The sequence below is a fragment of the Rattus norvegicus genome, chromosome 17, assembly GCF_036323735.1.
Source record: "Rattus norvegicus strain BN/NHsdMcwi chromosome 17, GRCr8, whole genome shotgun sequence".
NCBI lineage: Eukaryota > Metazoa > Chordata > Mammalia > Rodentia > Muridae > Rattus > Rattus norvegicus.
Genome location: NC_086035.1, coordinates 31,125,085 through 31,147,358, shown reverse-complemented (window position 1 = coordinate 31,147,358; position 22,274 = coordinate 31,125,085). Strand labels below are relative to the sequence as shown.

The window sequence follows — 22,274 nt, the reverse complement described above, 5'->3', positions numbered from 1 at the left end:
CTGTTTAGGCACAAAATGACACAGAAACAATTACATTAATTCATAGTGTATTCAGATAGTATGTGTCAGAAGTATAGAAAAGAATAGTCAGCAAGAATTCTCCCTCGAGGTTACCAAAATAGTATAGACTTAACATTTTTGTGGTTATAAAGTTACCATGGGTAATTTTATTACCCATCTTTATTTCTCTGCGTCCTCTGTGTTTGTTCAATAAGATCCACATGGCTCAGAAGAACCACAGAAGACTAGAACTCACTTAAGCCTTTCCTGTAATACAGCAGAAGCCCAAATAACAGAACTCCAACATCTTAAAAGCCCTTTATGGTTTGAATGTGAAAGTTTCCCCATAGGCTCAAATGTGTACCATTTGGTAACCTTGCTGAAGGAAGTGGGTCAGTAGGGGTCAGTCTTGAGCGTGTATACTCTAACCCTATCTCCTGTCTGCCCTCTGCTTCCTAACTGAGAACACAATGTAGACTATTACTTCATTACCCTCTTTAAATGGTGAGCCCTGAATCTCTTATGGTTCTTCTCATCATCACAACATCAAGAAAAGTGAAAACAATTCCAAATGGTTCAACGGACCCTAAACAAAAAACCTCCAAACAAGCAGGAAGACAAACCTGGAGGTGCACCAACTGAGAAGAAATTTATCAAAGGCCAGACATTATTAAGGTTCCAAAACGGGAGCTGTAGAGACAGCTCAGGGTTAAAAGCACTTGCTGCTTCTACAGAGAGCCTGGCTTTGGTTCCCAGCACCCACTTTAGGTGGCTTATAGCAAGCTCTAACTCCAGTACCAGGGGATCCAACTCCCTCTTTCGGCCACTGCAAATACCTGCATGTACATGGTGCACATAAACTCATGTAAGCACACATAAAAAAAATCTTTAAGAGTTTAAATACTGCTTAAATAAGTATAGGAATGTTGTTACCACACGCTATTTCTCAAGGAACTAAATAGAACAGCCATATGACCCAACAATTCCATTCCTAGGTATGTGCACAAAAAGACTGAATACGGGAACTGAGACAAGTAAGCATACATCAATAGTCAATACAAAATTACTCAAAATAAGCATCTTGTCTATCAACATATGCATAGATAAACAAAATGTAGTGTGTGTGTGTGTGTGTGTGTCCACATTATTCATCTATAAAAAGGGATGAAGTTCTAGTATTCACTACATCATGGATGAATTTTGGCAACCAGATTTTCAAGGTAAATAAGCCAAGTGGAAATAACACACTTATATGAAAGACAATATACAAGTCATTGGAAACAGAAAATAAACTAGAAGTCACCAATTGCGATGCTTGGTTTTAATTGCCAACTTGATACAATCACTTGAGGAGACATTCCCGATGAGGGACTGTGTAGCTCAGACTAGCCTGCAGATATGTCTGTGGAAAACTGTCTGGGCTGGCCTTAATTAATGTGGGTAAGTCCAGCCTGAATGTGGGCAGCACTGTTCCCTGGCTTTGGACAGAGAGTTTATAAGATAAAGAGAACTAGATATGCAGTAAGTGTAAACATGCATCTCTCTGTGTTTGATTCTGATGTAATGTGACTAGCTGTCCTAATGTCCCATTGCCTTGGCTTCCCTGCTATCATACACAGTAACAGGATTGTGAACTGAAATAAGCCCCTTCTCTCCTAAGTTGATTTTTAATCAGGATATCTATCACAGAGATGAAACCATAACACCAAGAGGTTAGGGGAAAGAAAAATGAGGAGTTATTACTTAATGGTATATAACCAAGCATCTGAGATAAGTCAACTTAAAGGTAGAAAGAGGTCCGTTTGGCTGATGGGTCCAGAGGTTTGAGCTCAAGATTAGCTAACTCTATTGCTTTCTGGCCTGTGCAAAGGCTAATTATCTTGGCAGAAAGTGTGTGGGGAGGAGCCTGATTCATCTGACAGAGGCATAAACCAAAGAGAGAGTGCCAGGGTACCCACATCCCTTCAGTGGCGTATCCCATTCATCCAAATGTTTTCTATAGGCACCTTCTACAGCTTCCACCACCTTCCAAAAGTGTCAGGGCCCAGATACAAGCCCTCATCAGCACATGGACTTCTGGGGACATTCAAGATCCAAACTGAACGGAAAAGTTTTTGTTTGGAGCTGTGCAAACATTTCAGAGGCAGTCTGATTAGTGTTGTCATCTTTAAAGGAGCCATACAGAGTTCTATTTTATTCTGAAACAAAACATATGAGGTGAGGAGTTGAGGATAGGCTTTCCTGCCTCCTTGCCTGATATTCCTAATTCCACTTGCCCATTTCTGCAACATTAAAGTGACATAAATGATTAACTGGAAATCCCTTGAGGCAATGTTTATTATCGGTGCAGCTCATTTTGAGAGCATGACCCACAGCTGAAACTCAACATTCAATGTTGGTCTTATTTGTTTGCTGTAACTGAAACAATCCCAGACTGGTGGAAAGCTCTTAAGATTGTGTTCCTAGTGAACTCTCAACTTCTACTCAACTTACACCATTATAAACACCAACGGAAACCATTCTGCTTCTAGTCCCCAGTGGAAAGCAGCTTACCTAGAGTGCGTCTGTGAGTTCTTTTACTCACAGACGCAGTTGTACTCCACCCATACATGATCCCACAGGTGCTGGGGCACGTATGCCTGCAGCTCTACTACTAAATGTAGACTATCTCCAGGTCAGGACTCACCGGCAGCTCTGACCCTGCTGAGGAGTGCAGTAAAAATGCCATATTCCACCTCTTAATATAAGAAAATGGCAGCAGAGAGATCAGCACACCACCATTCCTTACATTGGTAAGATGTCCCTGTGGATAGAAAGCCAGAAAGCCAACAGCAAACACACACACACACACACACACACACACACACACACACACACACACAATTTTTCACCTAAAATTCCTACCAGCTCCTTTCCCCAGCTCTCCAACTACATACAGCACTGGCCCCAAGACTTTCCAGCTTTTAAGGGAGGTCCTAGGTCTTGCAACATTTTGTTTTAATTAACTATTTTGTTTTGGCCTATATGTCCGTTCCACTGTTTCCTCCAGTGATGACATCTGGCAAAAGTGTCTTACTGTGGTGTGATGCTGATAGGACAGGCAACGAATGCATCCCTCAACACAAATATTGTTTTTTAATTCTTAAATCTTTGCAACCACTACTCTGATTCCCTGTTCCTGTAATTTGCTCTTTCAGGAAACAGAATCATGAAATGCATAACCTTTCGGGATTGGATGCTCTTACTCTGGGAAATTCCCTGAAGTTTGAAGCCGGATGTATTCACAACTCATTTCTTTTTTGATTGCCCAGTAGTACACTGTGGGGCTTTTCGTGCTGTTTTGCCTGGATATATTAGTGCCTGTGAAGGATAAGGTACAAGGCAGAAAGGCGCCACTACCTATCTCCCAGCACAGGCTTCTGGCCAGATGCAAGGAGCGAAACTGGTTTTGCCCACAACCATGGGGCAGGAACTGCAAGGAGACTGGAGAGGAGGGAAGATTGAAGTCCAATGATTCTGCACTGACAGGCCCTAAAGGGAGTTGTGGGCGGGCTGTTGCCCACAAACGGCCAAAGGTCAGTGTGAGGGCGGGGCCGGGTGGGGAGTGGCCCTGGGCCCCCGTGCGCAGCCGCAGTGCCTGCCGGCACGCTATAGGCATTCCTGCCCTTGACAGTGGCTGTGTCGCGTTTGTGTGCAGTGTTCCCTCCAGGAGGCAGAGGTGAGAGTCTGTTCACTGCTTCCCTGGGGCATGCGCGCCCTTCCTGCAGGCAACTTTGGGGGTGGGGGAAATGCAGGACTAAAGAGGTCCCTTCCGGTTTTTAGCTTGCGTATTAAACTGTGGACCCGTGTTCCCAAGGTTCCTGGCACCTCGAGGCTTTCTTTAAGTATCAGCAGGCGCGTCCACATTGAGTCCAGGTCTTGATTAACGTTAATAGTTGCATTTTGTCAGCCCACTTCTGTATACTGAACAGTTGTGGGTCACTGCATATTTTTTACCAAGGGGTAAAAATAAAAATGAGCCGAGAGCAAAGTTTGTACAGGGTGCCTTCCCTTACCCTGGAACCTGAAGCAACAGCGGTTCACTCTGCCTTCAAGAACTCTGGCCCAAAAGAAATATCAGCTTCTATAACCTTAATGTAAAACTATCGGTTTCTGTAACCCGTAATTTCCGGAAATCTCAGTCAGAAAGATACAGAAGACTGAACTTTTGTGAATCGTAAATGCTTCCAGGGGTAGGGATGGGGGCGAGCTAGCGCACTCTGGGTAAAGATAACCTAAGTGAGCACAGTGCATCAGGCAGGCAATGATGTCAATATGGGATAACATATAAGCGGTTAGAATGACCACAATAGAGCCCACGTGTGTAGAAAGAGGCATGGAAAATGATACAGTGAAAATATCAAAATAACTACTGGAGGTTAAGACAAAATTATGCTTATCTCTAAATATCATATGGCTCATTTCACGTGGCTTGTAGGCTAACAACCACCCCTCCGCCCCAAACAAAACAAACAAAACCCTGGGTAACTTGCAATTTCTAACTAAGGAGAGTATCTGAGAGTGAAGAGCCTGTATCAGGAGATTGTCTCTATGTTCCCATTTCTTATGCTGGGAGAGTTGAGTAAGAGGAAATTTCAACCCTGATGCACCCAGCCAGCCACTCAATGTAATGATACAAATGTGTAAACTGGGCTGAGTAGCACAGATGGGGTGGTGAGGCATGAGGAGGTAGAAGACTGTAAAGTACACCTAATGGCACTGCTGTCAAAGTCCTGGGTCCACTTCGGGAATCTCAGGATGTGTTTTGCTCACCTGCCGTGGCCCTGGGAATCTTTGAAAAGATGTAACAACCTTGGTGCTATCTGCCTAAGGTTTTCTGTTACTCGCTGCATAAAATCTTTATCAGTCCTCATTCCCCGACCCAGATCCCTGGCTGTAGCACTGGCCACTCACTTCAAACCAGAGGCCAGCAAAATAACTTTTCTTGCTGTTTCTTGACCTCTTCCAGATCAGTTCCCATGGGGTCTTTACCCGACTACCTGCCAGCTTACTCTCCTGGACTTCTCTCTTGCTCCAGGTTTTTGAATGGCTAGCTCAATATCACCATTTACTCTCTCTGTTTAGACAACCTTTCTGCAATGGAACAGAGAGAGGAAATGTGGATTTGTGGCATCTACATAATGTTTAGTGACTGAGATATGAGAAAGTCCTCTGATTAGTACTCTGCTAGGGAAACTTTTGATCTGCTCTGTCAACATGCATCACTAACCAAGGGCAGAACTTTGAACTTTGTTTGACCTTTTCTAAGCTTTCCCCTAGACTTAATGAGTAAACAAACAGAACTGTGTCAAAATCTTGTGTCTCAAGTAGCCCAACAACATCAGAACCTAGTTTCATTTTAGCTATATTTCTCTAGTGATCAATGTGCCTTTTCATGTGCTTATTAGGCTCATCTGTATAACTTTGGAGAAAAATATGAATTGGATTGTTTGGTTTTTCATGGTTGATGTTTATCTGAGTTTTGGTTGTGGCTTTTTTTTCCTGCCAATAGCAGGAGATATTGTATCTTAGTTACTTTTCTGTTGCTGTGATGAAACAGTGGCCAAAAGTGACTTGTAGAAGAGTCTATTTTGACTTATGGTTTCAGAGGGATAAGAGTCTACCAAGGCGAGGAAGCATGGCAGCTAGCAGCAGCCATGATGACAGGAGCAGGGATCCCAGAGTTCCCCTTTAATCACAAGCAGGAAGCAGAGAGAGGGAATGGGAAGTGGGGTACGGCCATATAATCTCAAATCCTGCTCCTAGTGATATGCTTCCTCCGGTGAGGCTGTATGTCCCCATAATCTCTCCAAACAGCATCACCAAATGGGAACTGAATGTTCAAATACCAGAGATTATGAGGGTGCATTTCTCATTCGAACCAACACATCCTGCCTCTAGAAAGCTGTCTGGAGATGGCTAGCCAAGACAGTAATGACATATATGAGCCTCTGTGATGGTTTGTATATGCATGACCCAGGGCATGGCACCATTAGGAGGTATGGCCTTATTGGAGTAGGTGTGTCGCTGAGGGCGTGGGCTTTAAGACCTTCATCCTAGCTGCCAGAAAGCCAGTCTTTTCCTGTTTGCCACTGGAAGAAGATGTAAAACTCTCATTTCTGCCTGCACCGCACCTGCCTGGATGCTGCCACATTCCCACCTTGATGATAATGGACTGAACCTCTGAACCTGTAAGCCAGCCCCAATTACATGTTGTCCTTATAAGACTTGCATTGGTCGTAGTGTCTGTTCACAGCAGTAAAACCCTAAGACAGCCTCCTCGTGTTTGAAGCCCATTAGGAAGCACATTTTATCCAAAAACCTTTTACTGAAGGGAGGTGTGCTGGCCAACCCTAGGGCTTGCTTGCACATGCTAAATCCACCCAAGGTCTCCTAGAATCACATTACATTATAGCCAAGTGTGTGCGTGCCATCTTTCTTACTTTCTGGGCCACCCTGTGACTCTAGAGCAGTGCTTCTCAACCTGTGGGCCACAACCCCTCTGAGGTCAAAGGACCCTTTCACCAGAGTCATTTATATATCAGATTATCCTGCATATCAGATTTTTACATTACAGTTCATAACAGTAGCAAACTACAGTTATGAAGTAGCAATGAAGACAATTTTACGGTTGGGAGTCACCACAACAAAGGGTCACTGCTTCAGGACGGCTGAGAACCACTGTTTTAGATGGAAGACTGAAGCATGCCTTATTTACAGCTGAGGAAAAGGCCCAGCGATGCACAGTGACACCCCTTGACTTCCCCCATGCCCTTTGTCTTACCAGCCTCACTCACTGCTAAAACTGAAATCCTGGGATGCGGAAAGGCTGGCTGAGCAGGCACCACTCAGTTGTTTGTCTGTGGCTCATTTCCTAGGAGCTCCTCTCTAGCTCCTGCATGGAAAGTTCTAGTCCTGCAAAAAACACAGGGAAACACCGGTTTGACATCGTGTATGGTTTACACCAGGAAGCCCCCGTCTCCAGAGAGGTTTCCTCACCCTCTGAAAAACTGTTGTTCAGATGTGTTTGAGAAGCAGCCATGTGGGGCCTACACTTGGTATCCTAACCTCAGCTCGATCTTCCACTCTTCCTCTTACTTCTTCCAGACTGTTACAATAACCAAGGAGAGTGACAGTACCTGAAACTTCTGGCTATTGTATAAGATCAGAGAATCTGTCTTCTCCAACATGGCAGGTAATGACTACTTATGGGGATACATACATAATTTTACAACTCATTTTTTACTCAATAATATATAACATTGCCTTCTTTCATTTTAGAACATGTAGATTTACCTCACTGTGAACGTTCTAATGTACATTCTATACGTTTTTCTTTACATTCACAGTATTTACTTGTACATGTCAGACAAGCACTCCATGCAGCTGTATTATGTCTCTTGTACCTGACTTTGGATTTTTCACCCTCGATACTACTGATGTTTGAAGTCAGATCGATGTTGGGGTGCTATCTTGTTGCATATTTAATACAGTTCTTGAGTGGTACTCATTAGATGCCAGGAGTACTCCATCACAAGTTACGATAATTAGAAACTTCTCTACCTTTGACAGCTGTACCCATGACTGCTAACACTGCCCCTAAGTGAAAAACACGGATACAGGTATTTCACTTATACTCATTCTCTCGGAAAGCCCTCAAAGTACAGTTCCTTTATAGAATTGAAACATTAGAAAATTAAATAAAACTTCATATTTAATCCTTAACACAAGAAATTCGACCTTTGCACTCAGTTGAATGCCCTGAAAGTGTTTGCTTCAAGCTTAGATGTGTTTTCTATTCAGAGTCCTAGAAAGTTCAAATCAAGTCTTAGTGATTGTCTGTAACATGCTTGGCAAGCACACATGAGATCTGAGTTCAGATCCCTGGTACCCACACAAAATCCAGGCACAGGAGTGCTTGCCTATAAACCAGCAAGCAGACAGAGGCATTGGAGCTCTCTGGCTAGCCAATCTTGCCAAAATGGTTCAATGAGAGACTATAAAAGAAATAAGATAAAAAGCTATTGAAGAAGACACCTGACACAGACCTCTGGGCTCCATACACATGTGTGCATTGGTGTACTCACATTCACATGCACACATACACATGAGAGTTTTACACATACACCATAGACATAGTGTGTGTGTGTGTGTGTGCGTGTGTGTGTGTGTGTGTGTGTGTGTGTGTGTGTGTGTGTGTGTGTATGTATGTGTGAGTTTGCCTATGTCAGCACGTGAGAAGGCCAGAGATTGACATTGGAATTTCCTTCCTCACGCATAGGTAGAGAACCTAACTTTTAAATTGTTTTCTTATGTATGTGAGTGTTTGCATGGATGTATGTCTGTCACTGGCAGAGGTCAGAAGAGGGCATCTTCTGCAACTACAGTTTCAGATGGTTGTGAGCTGCCATGTGGGTACTGAGACTGCACACAGGTCCTCTGGAGGAGCAGCCACTCTCCAGCCCCTTCAACTTTATGTTGTAAATACAGGGTCTGTAATGGAATCTAGAGTACACTGTGGCTGGCCAGTGAGCTCTCTTGTCTCTATCCCCCACCAAGTTATAGGGTTACAGACATGTGCTGACATCCTTGGCATTTTTGGTGGGTGCTGGGATCCAAATTCAGGTCCTCATGCTTGTTCATAATAGAAACCATGCCTTCATGACCTATTCTTAGAATCTTCCTGTCTCAATGTCACCTTCAAAAGATAGGTTCCTCATGGCCCTGTCCCCCACAAGAGGCCAGAGTCTATTTTATTTCAGTGTCAAGTGTCCATAGACCTGGGGGAGATCGAGCAGAACACACTTGTCTGAAACATTCCATTATTGCTGACTGCCAATGTAGGCACAAGAGATGAATTCCTATTGTTTTTGTTTTGTTTTCTGTTATAAAGCAAGGCTAAAAATTGTCTTAGAGGCTAACCAAAATGGAACAGGCTTTTAGAAGAATTTTGTTGTATGTTTTCTAAAGAGACATGGCTTGGTTCATTGTATTATGAGTAAAGGTTGACTATCTTAATGGAGAAATATAGTTCTGAGCACATGATTACCAAATCTCCAAAATCAAAATGTTTGGGCTTTTGAGCATTTACAATTTTGAATTTTCAATTTGGGGTGTGGACTTATAAAGTCTATAAGTCATTTCAAAGTCTGAAAAAAATCCAAATTCTAAATCATTTCTGGTCTCAAACATTAAAAAAGTACAAGCTATTCAAGTTGTATCATTAGTAAGTCTGGTTACAGTGCCTTATAATAGCACTAAAATATTCATTACTATATGACCCATTTAAAAGGCTGCTGATTTCTTTGACTCAATACAGTGATGTGCCCACACATCAGTTTTACCCTAGTCTGCACTGGGTTTTGGCAAAAAGGATTTGCTTTTCAAAGGAAACATATATTCCCTTTGGCAGGTAAGAAAGTGCTCCTTGTCTATGCACACCAAGAACCCAAGTCCTTCAATGGGTCCATGAAGCAAGTGGCTGTTGAAGAACTGAGCAAGCAGGGATGCACAGTCACTGTGTCTGATTTATACACCATGAACTTCGAGCCAAGGGCCACAAGAAACGATGTTACTGGTGAGTCCAACTATAAATCATGTGTATTAAAGCTTTCTGAATTGTATAATTGTTAAAATGTCAGCAGTAGCTGACATTGCTTCCTCACTTCTCACAGAACACCTAACATAAGCACCTGGAGGATAGATTTATTTGGGCTTGCAGTTCTAGGTCAATGACTGGATCCATTTGCATCACTGCTGCACTGGCTTCTAAATACCTGGGAGCCTGAGCACAGTGAAGCTAATTCTGGGGAAAGGAACGGCTTCCTAGGATTTCCATTATAATCAGTTTGCCCACAGGCCTAGTCTTCTCAAGGGAAAAAATATCCAAGTAAGCTTTCTCTTTCATACCCCAAGCCTATTATGGATAGGATCCCCGGAGATGCCCTTAAGAAAATTTTCCTACTGTTTGCTGGCTAGTTTTATGTCAACTTGACACAAGCTAGAGTCACTGGAGAAGAGGGGAACGTAGATTAAGAAAATGCCTCCATATGATCAGACCGTAGGCAAGCCTGTAGGGCATTTTCTTAATTTAGTGATTGAGAGGGAGGGCTCAGACACTGGGTTGGGCCACCCCTGAGCTAGTGGTCCTGGGTTCTGTGAAAAGGCTGAGCTGAGCAAGCCAGAAGGAACAAGCCAGTAAGCAGCACCCCTCCATGGCCTCTGCTTCAGCTCCTGCCTCCAGGTTCCCACCTGGTTTGAGTTCCTGTCCTGACTCCCTCCAATGATGAATAGTGAAGTGAATGTATAAGCCTTTTAACCCTTTCCTCCCCAAGTTGCTTTGGTCATGGTATGTCATCACAGCAATAGTTACCCCAATTGATACAGAACTTGGTATCAGGAATGGAGTATTGCTGAGACAGACCTAAACATGTTGGTTTTGGGGAGGACTGTGGAAGGACTTTGGAACTTTGTGTGGGAAAAGCCATGGAGTGTTTGAGTGAGAAAAGCTTGGTGGACATGTTCTGTGGGAGCTTGGAAGAAAAGAATGTTAAAGAGAAATGCAAATGTTGGAAGCCTGACTTGTGAAGTTTTAGAGGAAAGTGTGAGAGTTACTTAAAGACCATAGAGACCATTTCTTATTTACTATTTTGAATTAAGGTTCTGTGGTTCTGGTCAGCTGGGACTGAAGAGTCAGCTGTGGCTAACAAGTGACCAGCACCACTGAAGTTAAATATTTATTTTGCTGGGTGTGTCTTACTCTGCATTTAATTGGGGGCTTGTTAAAGTTCCAGAGCATTAGACCATTATCACCATAGCATGGAACATGGTGGCATTCAGACAGGCATGGTACTGTAGCTCAAAGCTGCATCCTGATCTTCAGGCAGGAAGTGAGACGCTGGATCTGGTGGTGGCTTTTGAAACCTCAAAGCCTACTCCCAGTGACACACCTCCTCCACATGTCTTAATCTTTCCCAGTCTACCAACCGATGACTAAGTATTCAAATATGAGACTATGGGAGGCCAATATATTTCAAACCACCACACTGGTAGAGATGCTGGTTAGCTAGAGCTGAGAAATTAGCAGTAAATAAGATGAAACAAGCATCACTGAAGTAAAATTCTTCAGGAAGTGCACACAGAATAATATCTATACCTATATCCGGATGGATGGATGGATGGATGGATGGATGGATGGATGACAGATGGATGGATGGATGGATGACGGATGGATGGATGGATGGATGGATGACGGATGGATGGATGGATGACGGATGGATGGATGGTTGGATGGATGACGGATGGATAGATGGGTGGATGGATGGATGGATGGATGGTTGGATGGATGACGGATGGATGGATGGATGCCATGGATGGATGGATGGATGGATGGATGGATGGATGGATGGATGACGGATGGATGGATGGATGACGGATGGATGGATGGATGCCATGGATGGATGGATGGATGGATGGGTGGATGGATGGATGGATGACGGATGGATGGATGCCATGGATGGATGGATGGATGGATGGATGGATGAATGGATGGATGGATGACAGATGGATGGATGGATGGATGGATGGATGGATGCCATGGATGGATGGATGGATGGATGGATGGATGACAGATGGATGGATGGATGGATGGATGACAGATGGATGGATGGATGGATGGATGGATGGATGCCATGGATGGATGGATGGATGGATGGATGGATGGATGGATGGATGGATGACGGATGGATGGATGCCATGGATGGATGGATGGATGGATGGATGAATGGATGCCATGGATGGATGGATGGATGAATGGATGCCATGGATGGATGGATGGATGGATGGATGGATGGATGGATGGATGACGGATGGATGGATGGATGGATGGATGGATGGATGGATGACAGATGGATGGATGGATGCCATGGATGGATGGATGGATGGATGGATGGATGGATGCCATGGATGGATGGATGGATGGATGGACGGACGGACGGACGGATGGATGGATGGATGGATGCATAGACACGTAGAATTTAATGTCTGGTCAAGCTAGGTCACTGTTACTTCCTAGTTTTTGTAACTGTTTTTACTTTAGTTTTCCATAAAGTCTTTATGGTGAGCATTCCAGATTAAAAAAGAAATCCAACGATATATTGGTCAGGTCCCATTATATAGCCATATATGTGAACTTGGGAAGCATTCTGTGATGCTGCTGCTTGTTCACGAGAACGGTGTGACCTTTCATTTGCTCTACATTCCCTCCCTCCCTCCCTCCCTTATCCTCCACGTTCCTTCCTCAGGTCTATTGAGATATCTCCTTTATTTAAAAGCTATTTACTTATTTATTCTGTCCTGTTACTATTACCATATTATGTTTTAAGTCCATTTAAATAATTTTAAATATTTATCTGTATATATTTTAGGAAGCTTCTATGATAGTAGGTTTTCATATCACTTTTTATTTTATTTCTTACAGTCCAGTCATTGCCCCACTCCCAGCCCACCCTTCCACAGTTCCTCATCCCATTCCTCCTGTGTCCGTCTCCGAGAGATTGCCCCCTCCTCCTGCCAGGCCTCCACACTGCCTGGGGCCTCAAGTCTCTCAAGGGTTAGGCATGTCTTCTCCCACTGAGGCCAACCAGGCAATCCCCCACTATATATGTGCTGGGGGCCTCAGACCAGCTCATGTATGCTACCTGGTGGGTGCCTCAGTATCTGAGAGATCTCAAGATGGGCCAGTCATTGGACCTCCTTTCCCTCAGTCTCTTCTCCATTTTTGTCCCTGAAGTTCTTTTAGACGGGAACAATCATGGGTCAGAGTTTTTGACTGTGAGATGACAACCCCATCCCTCCACTTGATGCCCTGTCTTTCTACTGGAGGTGGACTCTACAAGTTCCCTCTTCCCACCATTAGGCATTTCCTTTAAGATCCCTCCCTCGCTTGAGTCCTAAGAGTCTCTCACCTCCCAGGTCTCTGGTAAATTCTAGAGGGTTGCCCCACCTCCCACAACCCCCCATGTTGCTGCTGGCCCTCAGGGCTTCACTCCTGATCCCCCCTCAAATACCTGATCATATTCCCCTTTTCCCTTCTCTCTCTCCTTTCCCACCCAGTTCCCTCCATTGATCCCTCTGCCTCCAGTGATTGTTTTCTTCTCCCTCCCAAGTGAGATTGAAGCAGAAGTGGGGCCCTTCTGCTTGTCAACCATCTTGAATTCTGTGGTTTGTATCCTAGGTATTCTGGGGTTTTTGTTTGTTTGTTTGTTTTTGTTAATATCCACTTATTAGTGAGTATATGCCATGCATGTCCTTCTGGGTCTGAGTTAACTAACTCAGGATATATTCTAGTTCCATTCATTTGCCTGCAGAACTCATGATGTCCTCATTCTTCCGCCCCACCCCCCCACCTGCATAGGCAGGGTTTTTTGTTGTTGGTTAGTTGGTTGTTTTTTCTTTTTCTTCTAATTTTTTTTTTTGCTGTTCCTTTGCCTTGTTTTTGGATATATTTTTTATTTACATTTTAAATGTTATCTCCTTTCCAGGTTTCCACTTCAAAAACATTCTATCCCATCCACCCTCCCCCTGCTTCTATGAAGGAGCTCCCTTACTCACTCACCTCCCAACCTTGACATTCCCCTACACTGGGGCATCAAGCCTTGATAGGACCAAGGGCCTCTCCTCCATTGGTGCCCAACAGAGCCATCCTCTGCTACATATGCAGCTGGAGCTATGGGTCTGTCCATGTGTACTCTTTGGATGGTGGTTTACTCCCTGGGAGCTCTGGTTGGTTGGTATTGTTGTTCTTATGGGTTTGCAAGCTCCTTTAGCTCCTTCAGTCCTTTCTCTAAGTCCTCCAGAGGGGACCCCATTCTTAGTTCAATGATTTGTTGCTAGCATTTGCAACAAATGTATTTAACCTGCTCTGGCTGAACCTCTCAGGAGACAGCTATATCAGGCTCCTGTCAGCATGCATTTCTTGGCATCCACAATACTGTCTGGGTTTGGTGTCTGTATGTTGGATGGATCCCCCAGGTGGGACAGTCTCTGGATGGCCTTTCCTTCAGTCTCTGCTCCACACTTTGTCTCCATATTTCCTCCTGTATTTTTGTTCCCCCTTCTAAGAAGGTCTGAAGCAGCCACACTTTGGTCTTGCTTCTTCTTAAGCTTCGTGTGTGATTTGTGAATAGTATCTTGGGTATTCTGAACTTTTGGGTTAATATCCACTAATCAGTGAGTACATATCATGTGTGTTCTTTTGTGATTGGGTTACTTCACTCAGGATGATATTTTCTAGTTCCATCCATTTTCCTAAGAAGTTCATGAAGTCATTGTTTAAATATTGTGTAAATATGCCACATTTTCTGTATCCATTCCTCTGTTGAAGGATGTCTGGGTTCTTTCCAGCTTCTGGCTATTATACATAAGGCTGCTATGAACATAGTGGAGCATGTATCCTTGATATATGTTGGAGCATCTTTTGGGTATATGCCTAGGAGTGGTATAGCTGAGTCCTCAGGTAGTACTATGTCCAATTTTCTGAGGAACTGCCAGACTGATTTTCAGAGTGGTTGTACCAGCTTGCAATCCCACTAACAATGGAGGAGTGTTCCTCTTTCTCCACGTCCTCACTAGCATCTGCTGTCACCTGCGTTTTTGATACTAGCTATTCTGACTGGTGTGAAATGGAATCTCAGGGTGGTTTTGTTTTGCATTTCTCTGATGACTAAGGATGTTGAACATTTCTGTAGGTGCTTCTTAGCCATTCGATATCCCTCAGTTGAGAATTCTTTGTTTAGCTCTGTAGCCCATATTTTAAAAGGGTTATTTGATTCTCTGGAGTCAAACGTCTTGAGTTCTTTGTATATATTGGATATTAGCCCTCTATCAGTAGTAAAAATCTTTCCCCAATCTGCTGGTTGCCATTTTGTCCTATTGACAGGGTCCTCTGCCTTGCAGAATCTTTGCAATTTTATGAAGTCCCATTTGTCAATTCTTGATATTAGAGGAGAAGCCATTGGTGTTCTTTTCAGGAAGATCTCCCTTGTACTCATGTGTTTAAGGTTCTTCCCCACTTTCTCTCCTATTAGTTTCAGTATATCTGGTTTTATGAGGAGGTCCTTGATCCACTTGGATTTGAGCTTTGTATAAGGTGATAAGCATGGATTGATTTGCATTCTTCTACATGCTGACCTCCAGTTGAACCAGCAGCAATTGTTGAAACAATTGTTGAAAATGCTGTCTTTTTTCCACTGGATGGTTTTAGATCCTTTGTCAAAGATTAAGTGACCATAGGCATGTGGGTTTACTTCTTGGTCTTCAATTCCATTACACTGATATACTTGCCTGTCTCTGTACCAATACCCTACAGTTTTTATCACTATTGCTCTGTAATACAGCTGGAGGATAGGGATGGTGATTCCCCAAAAAGTTCTTATATTGTTGAGGATAGTTCTTGATATCCTGGGATTTTTTTGTTATTCCAGATGCATTTGCAAATTGTTCTTTCTAACTCTGTGAAGAATTGACTTGGGATTTTGATGGAGATTGCATTGATATTATTTGTGACCTTTGTGAAGGATGTCTTTTCCCTAATTTCTTTCTCAGCTTGTTTATCCTTTGAGTAGAGGAGGGCTACTGATTTGTTACAGTTGATTTTATATCCAGCCACTTTGCTGAAGTTGTTTATCATATTTAGGAGTTCTCTGGTGGAATTTTTGGAGTCATTTAAGGATACTATCATAACATCTGCAAATAGTGATATTTTAACTTCTTCTTTTCCAATTTGTATCCCTTTGACCTCTTTTTGTGGTCTAATTGCTCTGGCGCGAACTTCAAGGATGTCCTCATTCCTTTTTTTTTGTTGTGAATATTTATTTTGCATCTGTATTTCCTTGTTTAATATTCATAACTCCTTCAAGACAAGGGTTGGGTTGGGCCTCCTTTTGTTTTTTTATATTTATTAACTTGGGTATTTCTTATTTACATTTCAATTGTTACTCCCTTTCCCGGTTTCCTGGCCAACATCCCCCTAACCCCTCCCCCTCCCTTCTCTACGGGTGTTCCCCTCCCCATCCTCCCCCAAGGAATAGCCTAGTAAGAGCACCAGTGGAAGGGGAAGTTCTTGATCCTGCCAAGACTGAACCCCCAGTGAACCTGATTGTTGGATGTCCTCATTCTTTTTTTTATTTTCATCTTTATTAACTTGGGTATTTCTTATTTACATTTCGATTGTTATTCCCTTTCCTGGCCAACATCCCCCTAACCCCTTCCCCTCCCCTTCCCTATGGGTGTTCCCCTCCCCATCCTCCCCCCATTACCGCCCTCCCCCCAACAATCACGTTCACTGGGGGTTCAGTCTTGGCAGGACCCAGGGCTTCCCCTTCCACTGGTGCTCTTACTAGGATATTCATTGCTACCTATGGGGTCAGAGTCCAGGGTCAGTCCATGTATAGTCTTTAGGTAGTGGCTTAGTCCCTGTAATCTTTGCTTGGTTGGCATTGTGGTTCATATGGGGTCTCAAGCCCCTTCAAGCTCTTCCAGTTCTTTCTCTGATTCCTTCAACGGGGGTCCCGTTCTCAGTTCAGTGGTTTGCTGCTGGCATTCGCCTCTGTATTTGCTGTATTCTGGCTGTGTCTCTCAGGAGAGATCTACATCCGGTTCCTGTCTGTCTGCGCTTGTTTGCTTTATCCATCTTATCTAATTGGGTGGCTGTATATGTATGGGCCACATGTGCGGCAGGCTCTGAATGGGTGTTCCGTCAGCCTCTGTTCTATACTTTGCCTCCCTATTCCCCCCCAAGGGTATTCTTGTTCCCCTTTTAAAGAAGAAGTGAAGCATTCACATTTTGATCATCCTTCTTGACTTTCATGTGTTCTGTGCATCTAGGGTAATTCGAGCATTTGGGCTAATAGCCACTTATCAATGAGTGCATACCATGTATGTTTTTCTGTGATTGGTTTACCTCACTCAGGATGATATTTTCCAGGTTCATCCATTTGCCTATGAATTTCATAAAGCCGTTGTTTTTGATAGCTAAGTAATATTGCATTGTGTAGATGTACCACATTTTCTGTATCCATTCCTCTGTTGAAGGGCATCTGGGTTCTTTCCAGCTTCTGGCTATTATAAATAAGGCTGCTATGAACATAGTGGACCATGTGTCTTTGTTATATGTTGGGGCATCTTTTGGGTATATGCCCAAGAGAAGTATAGCTGGGTCCTCAGGTAGTTCAATGTCCAATTTTCTGAGGAACCTCCAGACTGATTTCCAGAATGGTTGTACCAGCTTGCAATCCCACCAACAATGGAGGAGTGTTCCTCTTTCTCCACATGCTCGTCAGCATTTGCTGTCACCTGACTTTTTGATCTTAGCCATACTCACTAGTGTGAGGTTAAATCTCAGGGTTGTTTTGATTTGCATTTCCCTTATGACTAAAGATGTTGAACATTTCTTTAGGTGTTTCTCAGCCATTCAGCATTCCTCAGCTGTGAATTCTTTGTATAGCTCTGAACCCCATTTTTAATAGGGTTATTTGTCTCCCTGTGGTCTAACTTCTTGAGTTCTTTGTATATTTTGGATATAAGCCCTCTATAAGTTGTAGGATTGGTAAAGATCTTTTCCCAATCTGTTGGTTAACCGTTTTGTCCTTTGCCTTACAGAAGCTTTGCAGTTTTATGACATCCCATTTGTCGATTCTTGATCTTAGAGCATAAGCCATTAGTGTTTTGTTCAGGAAATTTTTTCCAGTGTCCATGTGTTCGAGATGCTGCCCTAGTTTTTCTTCTACTAGTTTGAGGGTATCTGGTTTGATGTGGAGGTCCTTGATCCACTTGGACTTAAGCTTTGTACAGGGTGATAAGCATGGATCAATCTGCATTCTTCTACATGTTGACCTCCAGTTGAACCAGCACCATTTGCTGAAAATGCTCTTTTTTTCCATTAGATGGTTTTGGCTCCTTTGTCAAAAATCAAGTGACCATAGGTGTGTGGGTTCATTTCTGGGTCTTCAATCCTGTTCCATTGGTCTATCTGTCTGTCTCTATACCAATACCATGCAGTTTTTATCACTATTGCTCTGTAATACTGCTTGAGTTCATTGATAGTGATTCCCCCTGAAGTCCTTTTATTGTTGAGAATAGTTTTAGCTATCCTGGGTTTTTTGTTATTCCAGATGAATTTGCAAAATGTTCTGTCTAACTCTTTGAAGAATTGGATTGGTATTTTGATGGGGATTGCATTGAATCTGTAGATCGCTTTGGGTAAAATGGCAATTTTTACTATATAAATCCTGCCAATCCATTAGCATGGGAGATCTTTCCATCTTCTGAAGTCTTCTTCAATTTCTTTCTTCAGAGGCTTGAAGTTCTTATTGTACATATCTTTTACTTGCTTGGTTAAAGTCACACTGAGGTATTTTATATTATTTGGGTCTATTATGAAGGGTGTCGTTTCCCTAATTTCTTTCTCAGTTTGTTTCTCTTTTGTGTAGAGGAAGGCTACTGATTTATTCAAGTTAATTTTATACCCAGCCACTTTGCTGAAGGTGTTTATCAGGTTTAGTAGTTCTCTGGTGGAACTTTTAGGATCGCTTCAATATACTGCCATCTGCAAATAGTGATATTTTGACTTCTTCTTTTCCAATCTGTATCCCTTTGCTCTGGCTAGAACTTCAAGAACTATATTGAATAAGTAGGGAGAGAGTGGGCAGCCTTGTCTAGTCCCTCAGTTTAGTGGGATTGCTTCAAGTTTCTCTCCATTTAGTTTAATATTAGCTACTGGTTTGTTGTATATGGCTTTTACTATGTTTAGGTATGGGCCTTGAATTCCTATTCTTTCCAGGACTTTTATCATGAAGGGGTGTTGAATTTTGTCAAATGCTTTCTCAGCATCTAATGAAATGATCATGTGTTTTTTACCTTTCAGTTTGTTTATATACTGAATTATGTTGATGGTTTTCCATATATTCAACCATTCTTACATGACTGGGATGAAGCCTACTTGATCATGATGGATGATTGTTTTGATGTGCTCTTGGATTCGGTTTGCCAGAATTTTATTGAGTATTTTTGCGTCGATATTCATAAGGGAAATTGGTCTGAAGTTCTCTTTCTTAGTTGGGTCTTTGTCTAGTTTAGGTATAAGAGTAATTATGGCTTCATAGAAGGAATTCGGTAGTGCTCCATCTGTTTCAATTTTGTGGAATAGTTTGGATACTATTGATATGAGGTCTTCTATGAAGGTCTGATAGAATTCTTCACTGAACCCATTTGGACCTTGGCTCTTTTTGGTTGGGAGACCTTTAATGACTGCTTCTAATTCTTTAGGAGTTATGGGGTTGTTTAAATGGTTTATCTGTTCCTGATTTAACTTCGGTTCCTGGTATCTGTCTAGGAAATTGTCCATTTTGTGAAGATTTTCAAGTTTTGTTGAATATAGGCTTTTGTAGTAGAATCTGATGATTTTTTTTAATTTCCTTTGATTCTATAGTTATGTCTCCCTTTTCATTTCTGATTTTGTTACTTTGGATACACTCTCTGTGTCCTCTCATTAGTCTGGCTAAGGGTCTATCTATCTTATTGATTTTCTCTAAGAACTAGCTCTTGGCTCTGTTGATTATTTGTATAGTCCTTTTTGTTTCTACTTGGTTGATTTCAGCTCTGAGTTTGATTATTTCCTTCCTTCTACTCCTCCTGGGTGTATTTGCTTCTTTTTGTTCTAGAACTTTTAGGTGTGCTGTCAAGCTGCTGACATATGCTCTCTCCTGTTTCTTTCTGCAGGCACTCAGAGCTATGAGTTTTCCTCTTAGTACAGCTTTTATTGTGTCCCATAAGTTTGGGTATGTTGTACCTTCATTTTCATTAAATTCTAAGAACTCTTTAATTTCTTTCTTTATTTCTTCCTTGACCAGGTTATCATTGAGTAGAGCATTGTTCAACTTCCATGTATATGTGGGCGTTCTTCCCTTATTGTTATTGAAGACCAGCTTTAGCCCGTGGTGGTCTGATGAGGACGCATGGGATTATTTCTATCTTTCTCTATCTATTGAGGCCTGTTTTATGACCTATTATATGGTCAATTTTGGAGAAAGTATCACGAGGTGGTGAGAAGAAGGTATATCCTTTCGTTTTAGGATAGAATGTTCTGTAAATATCTGTTAAGACCATTTGTTTCATGACTTCTCTTAGTCTGTCTATATCTCTGTTTAATTTCTGTTTCCATGATCTGTCCATTGATGAGAGTGGGGTGTTGAAATCTCCTACTATTGTTGTGTGAGGTGCAATGTGTGCTTTGAGATTTAGTAAGGTTTCTTTTATGTATGTAGGTGTGCCCTTGTATTTGGGGCATAGATATTTAGGATTGAGAGTTCATCTTGGTGGATTTTTCCTTTGATGAATATGAAGTGTCCTTCCTTATCTTTTTTGATGACTTTTAGTTGAAAATCGATTTTATTCGATATTAGAATGGCTACTCCAGCTTGCTTCTTCCGACCATTTGCTTGGAAACTTGTTTTCTAGCCTTTCACTCTGAGGTAGTGTCTGTGTTTGTCTCTGAGGTGTGTTTCCTCTAGGCAGCAGAATGCAGGGTCCTCATTGCATATCCAGTTTGTTAATCTATGTCTTTTTATTGGGGAGTTGAGACCATTGATGTTGAGAGATATTAAGAAATAGTGATTATTGCTTCCTGTTATATTCATATTTGGATGTGAGATTATTTTTGTGTGCTTTTCTTCTCTTTGTTTTGTTGCCAAGACAATTAGTTTCTTGCTTTTTCTAGGGTGTAGCTTGCCTCCTTATGTTGGATTTTACATTTATTATCCTTTGCTGCACTGGATTTATAGAAAGATATTGTGTAAATTTGGTTTTGTCATGGAATATCTTGGTTTCTCCATCTATGTTAGTTGAGTGTTTTTCAGGATACAGTAACCTGGGCTGGCATTTGTGTTCTCTTAGGGTCTGTATGACATCAGTCCAGGATCTTCTGGCTTTCATAGTCTCTGTTGAGAAGTCTGATGTGATTCTGATAGGTCTGCCTTTATATGTTACTTGACCTTTTTCCCTTACTGCTTTTAATATTCTTTCTTTATTTTGTGCATTTGATGTTTTGACTATTATGTGACGGGAGGATTTTCTTTTCTGGTCCAATCTATTTGGAGTTCTGTAGGCTTCTTGTATGTTTATGGGCATCTCTTTCTTTAGGTTAGGGAAGTTTTCTTCTATGATTTTTGTTGATGATATTTACTGGTCCTTTGAGCTGGGAGTCTTCACTCTCTTCTATACCTATTATCCTTAGGTTTGATCTTCTCATTGAGTCCTGAATTTCCTGTATGTTTTGGACCAGTAGCTTTTTCCGTTTTACATTTTCTTTGACAGTTGTGTTGATGATTTCTATGGAATCTTCTGCTCCTGAGAATCTCTCTTCTATCTCTTGTATTCTGTTGGTGATGCTTGTATCTATGGCTTCTTGTCTCTTCCTTTGGTTTTCTATATCCAGGGTTGTTTTCTTGTGTCCTTCTTATTGCTTCTATTTCCATTTTTAATTCCTTCACCTGTTTGATTTTGTTTTCCTGGAATTCTTTCAGGGATTTTTGTGATTCCTCTCTATAAGCTTCTACTTGTTTATTTATGTTTTCCTGCATTTCTCTAAGGGAGTTTTTTATGTCTTTCTTGAAGTCCTCCATCATCATGATCAAATGTGATTTCAAATCAAGATATTGCTTTCCTGGTGTGTTTGGATATGCTGTGTTTGCTTTGGTGGGAGAATTGGGCTACAGTGATGCCATGTAGTCTTGGTTTCTGTTGCTTGGGTTCCTGCGCTTGCCTCTCACCATCAGGTTGTCTCTGGTGTTACCTTGTTCTGCTATTTCTGACAGTGGCTAGACCATCCTAAAGGCCTGTGTGTCAGGAGTGCTGTAGACCTGTTTTCCTGTTTTCTTTCAGCCAGTTATGGGAACAGAGTGTTCTGCTTTCAGGCGTGTAGTCATTCCTGTCTACTGGTCTTCAGCTGTTCCTGTGGGCGTGTGTCCTGAGTCCACCGGCTGGTCAGTTGGAGAAGAAAAGTTGGTCTTACCTCTGGTCCAGTGGCTGAAGTTGCTTCTGAGGGCCTGCTTTTGAGCTCGCCGTGAGGGCGGCAACCAGAAGTGCCTGCCCGCCTTTTCCTGGGCCCCTGTGCACTGGGTTCCCAGATGGCATTAGGTATTTTCCTATGGAGTCAGAAATGTGGGCAGAGTGTAGTCTCT

The 22,274-nt window shown here is 42.3% G+C and overlaps 2 protein-coding genes across 7 annotated transcripts in view; one reads left to right on the top strand and one right to left on the bottom strand.

The window, feature by feature from the left end:
- Positions 1-22,274, bottom strand: part of Serpinb6a (serpin family B member 6A) — a 118,225-nt gene that overhangs the window by 47,677 nt on the left and 48,274 nt on the right. The window lies entirely within an intron of this gene.
- Nqo2 (N-ribosyldihydronicotinamide:quinone dehydrogenase 2) overlaps positions 3,297-22,274 on the top strand; it is a 29,238-nt gene continuing 10,260 nt past the window's right edge. The window contains exons 1-3 of one of the 5 annotated variants that reach the window (XM_006253867.5): positions 3,297-3,575; positions 7,147-7,234; positions 9,452-9,616. In XM_006253867.5, coding sequence (XP_006253929.1) covers positions 7,228-7,234; positions 9,452-9,616 — 172 coding nt within the window. In that variant the 5' untranslated portion in view covers positions 3,297-3,575; positions 7,147-7,227. The other 4 variants (NM_001004214.1, XM_039095490.2, XM_039095491.2 and 1 more) reach the window with 4 other exon arrangements.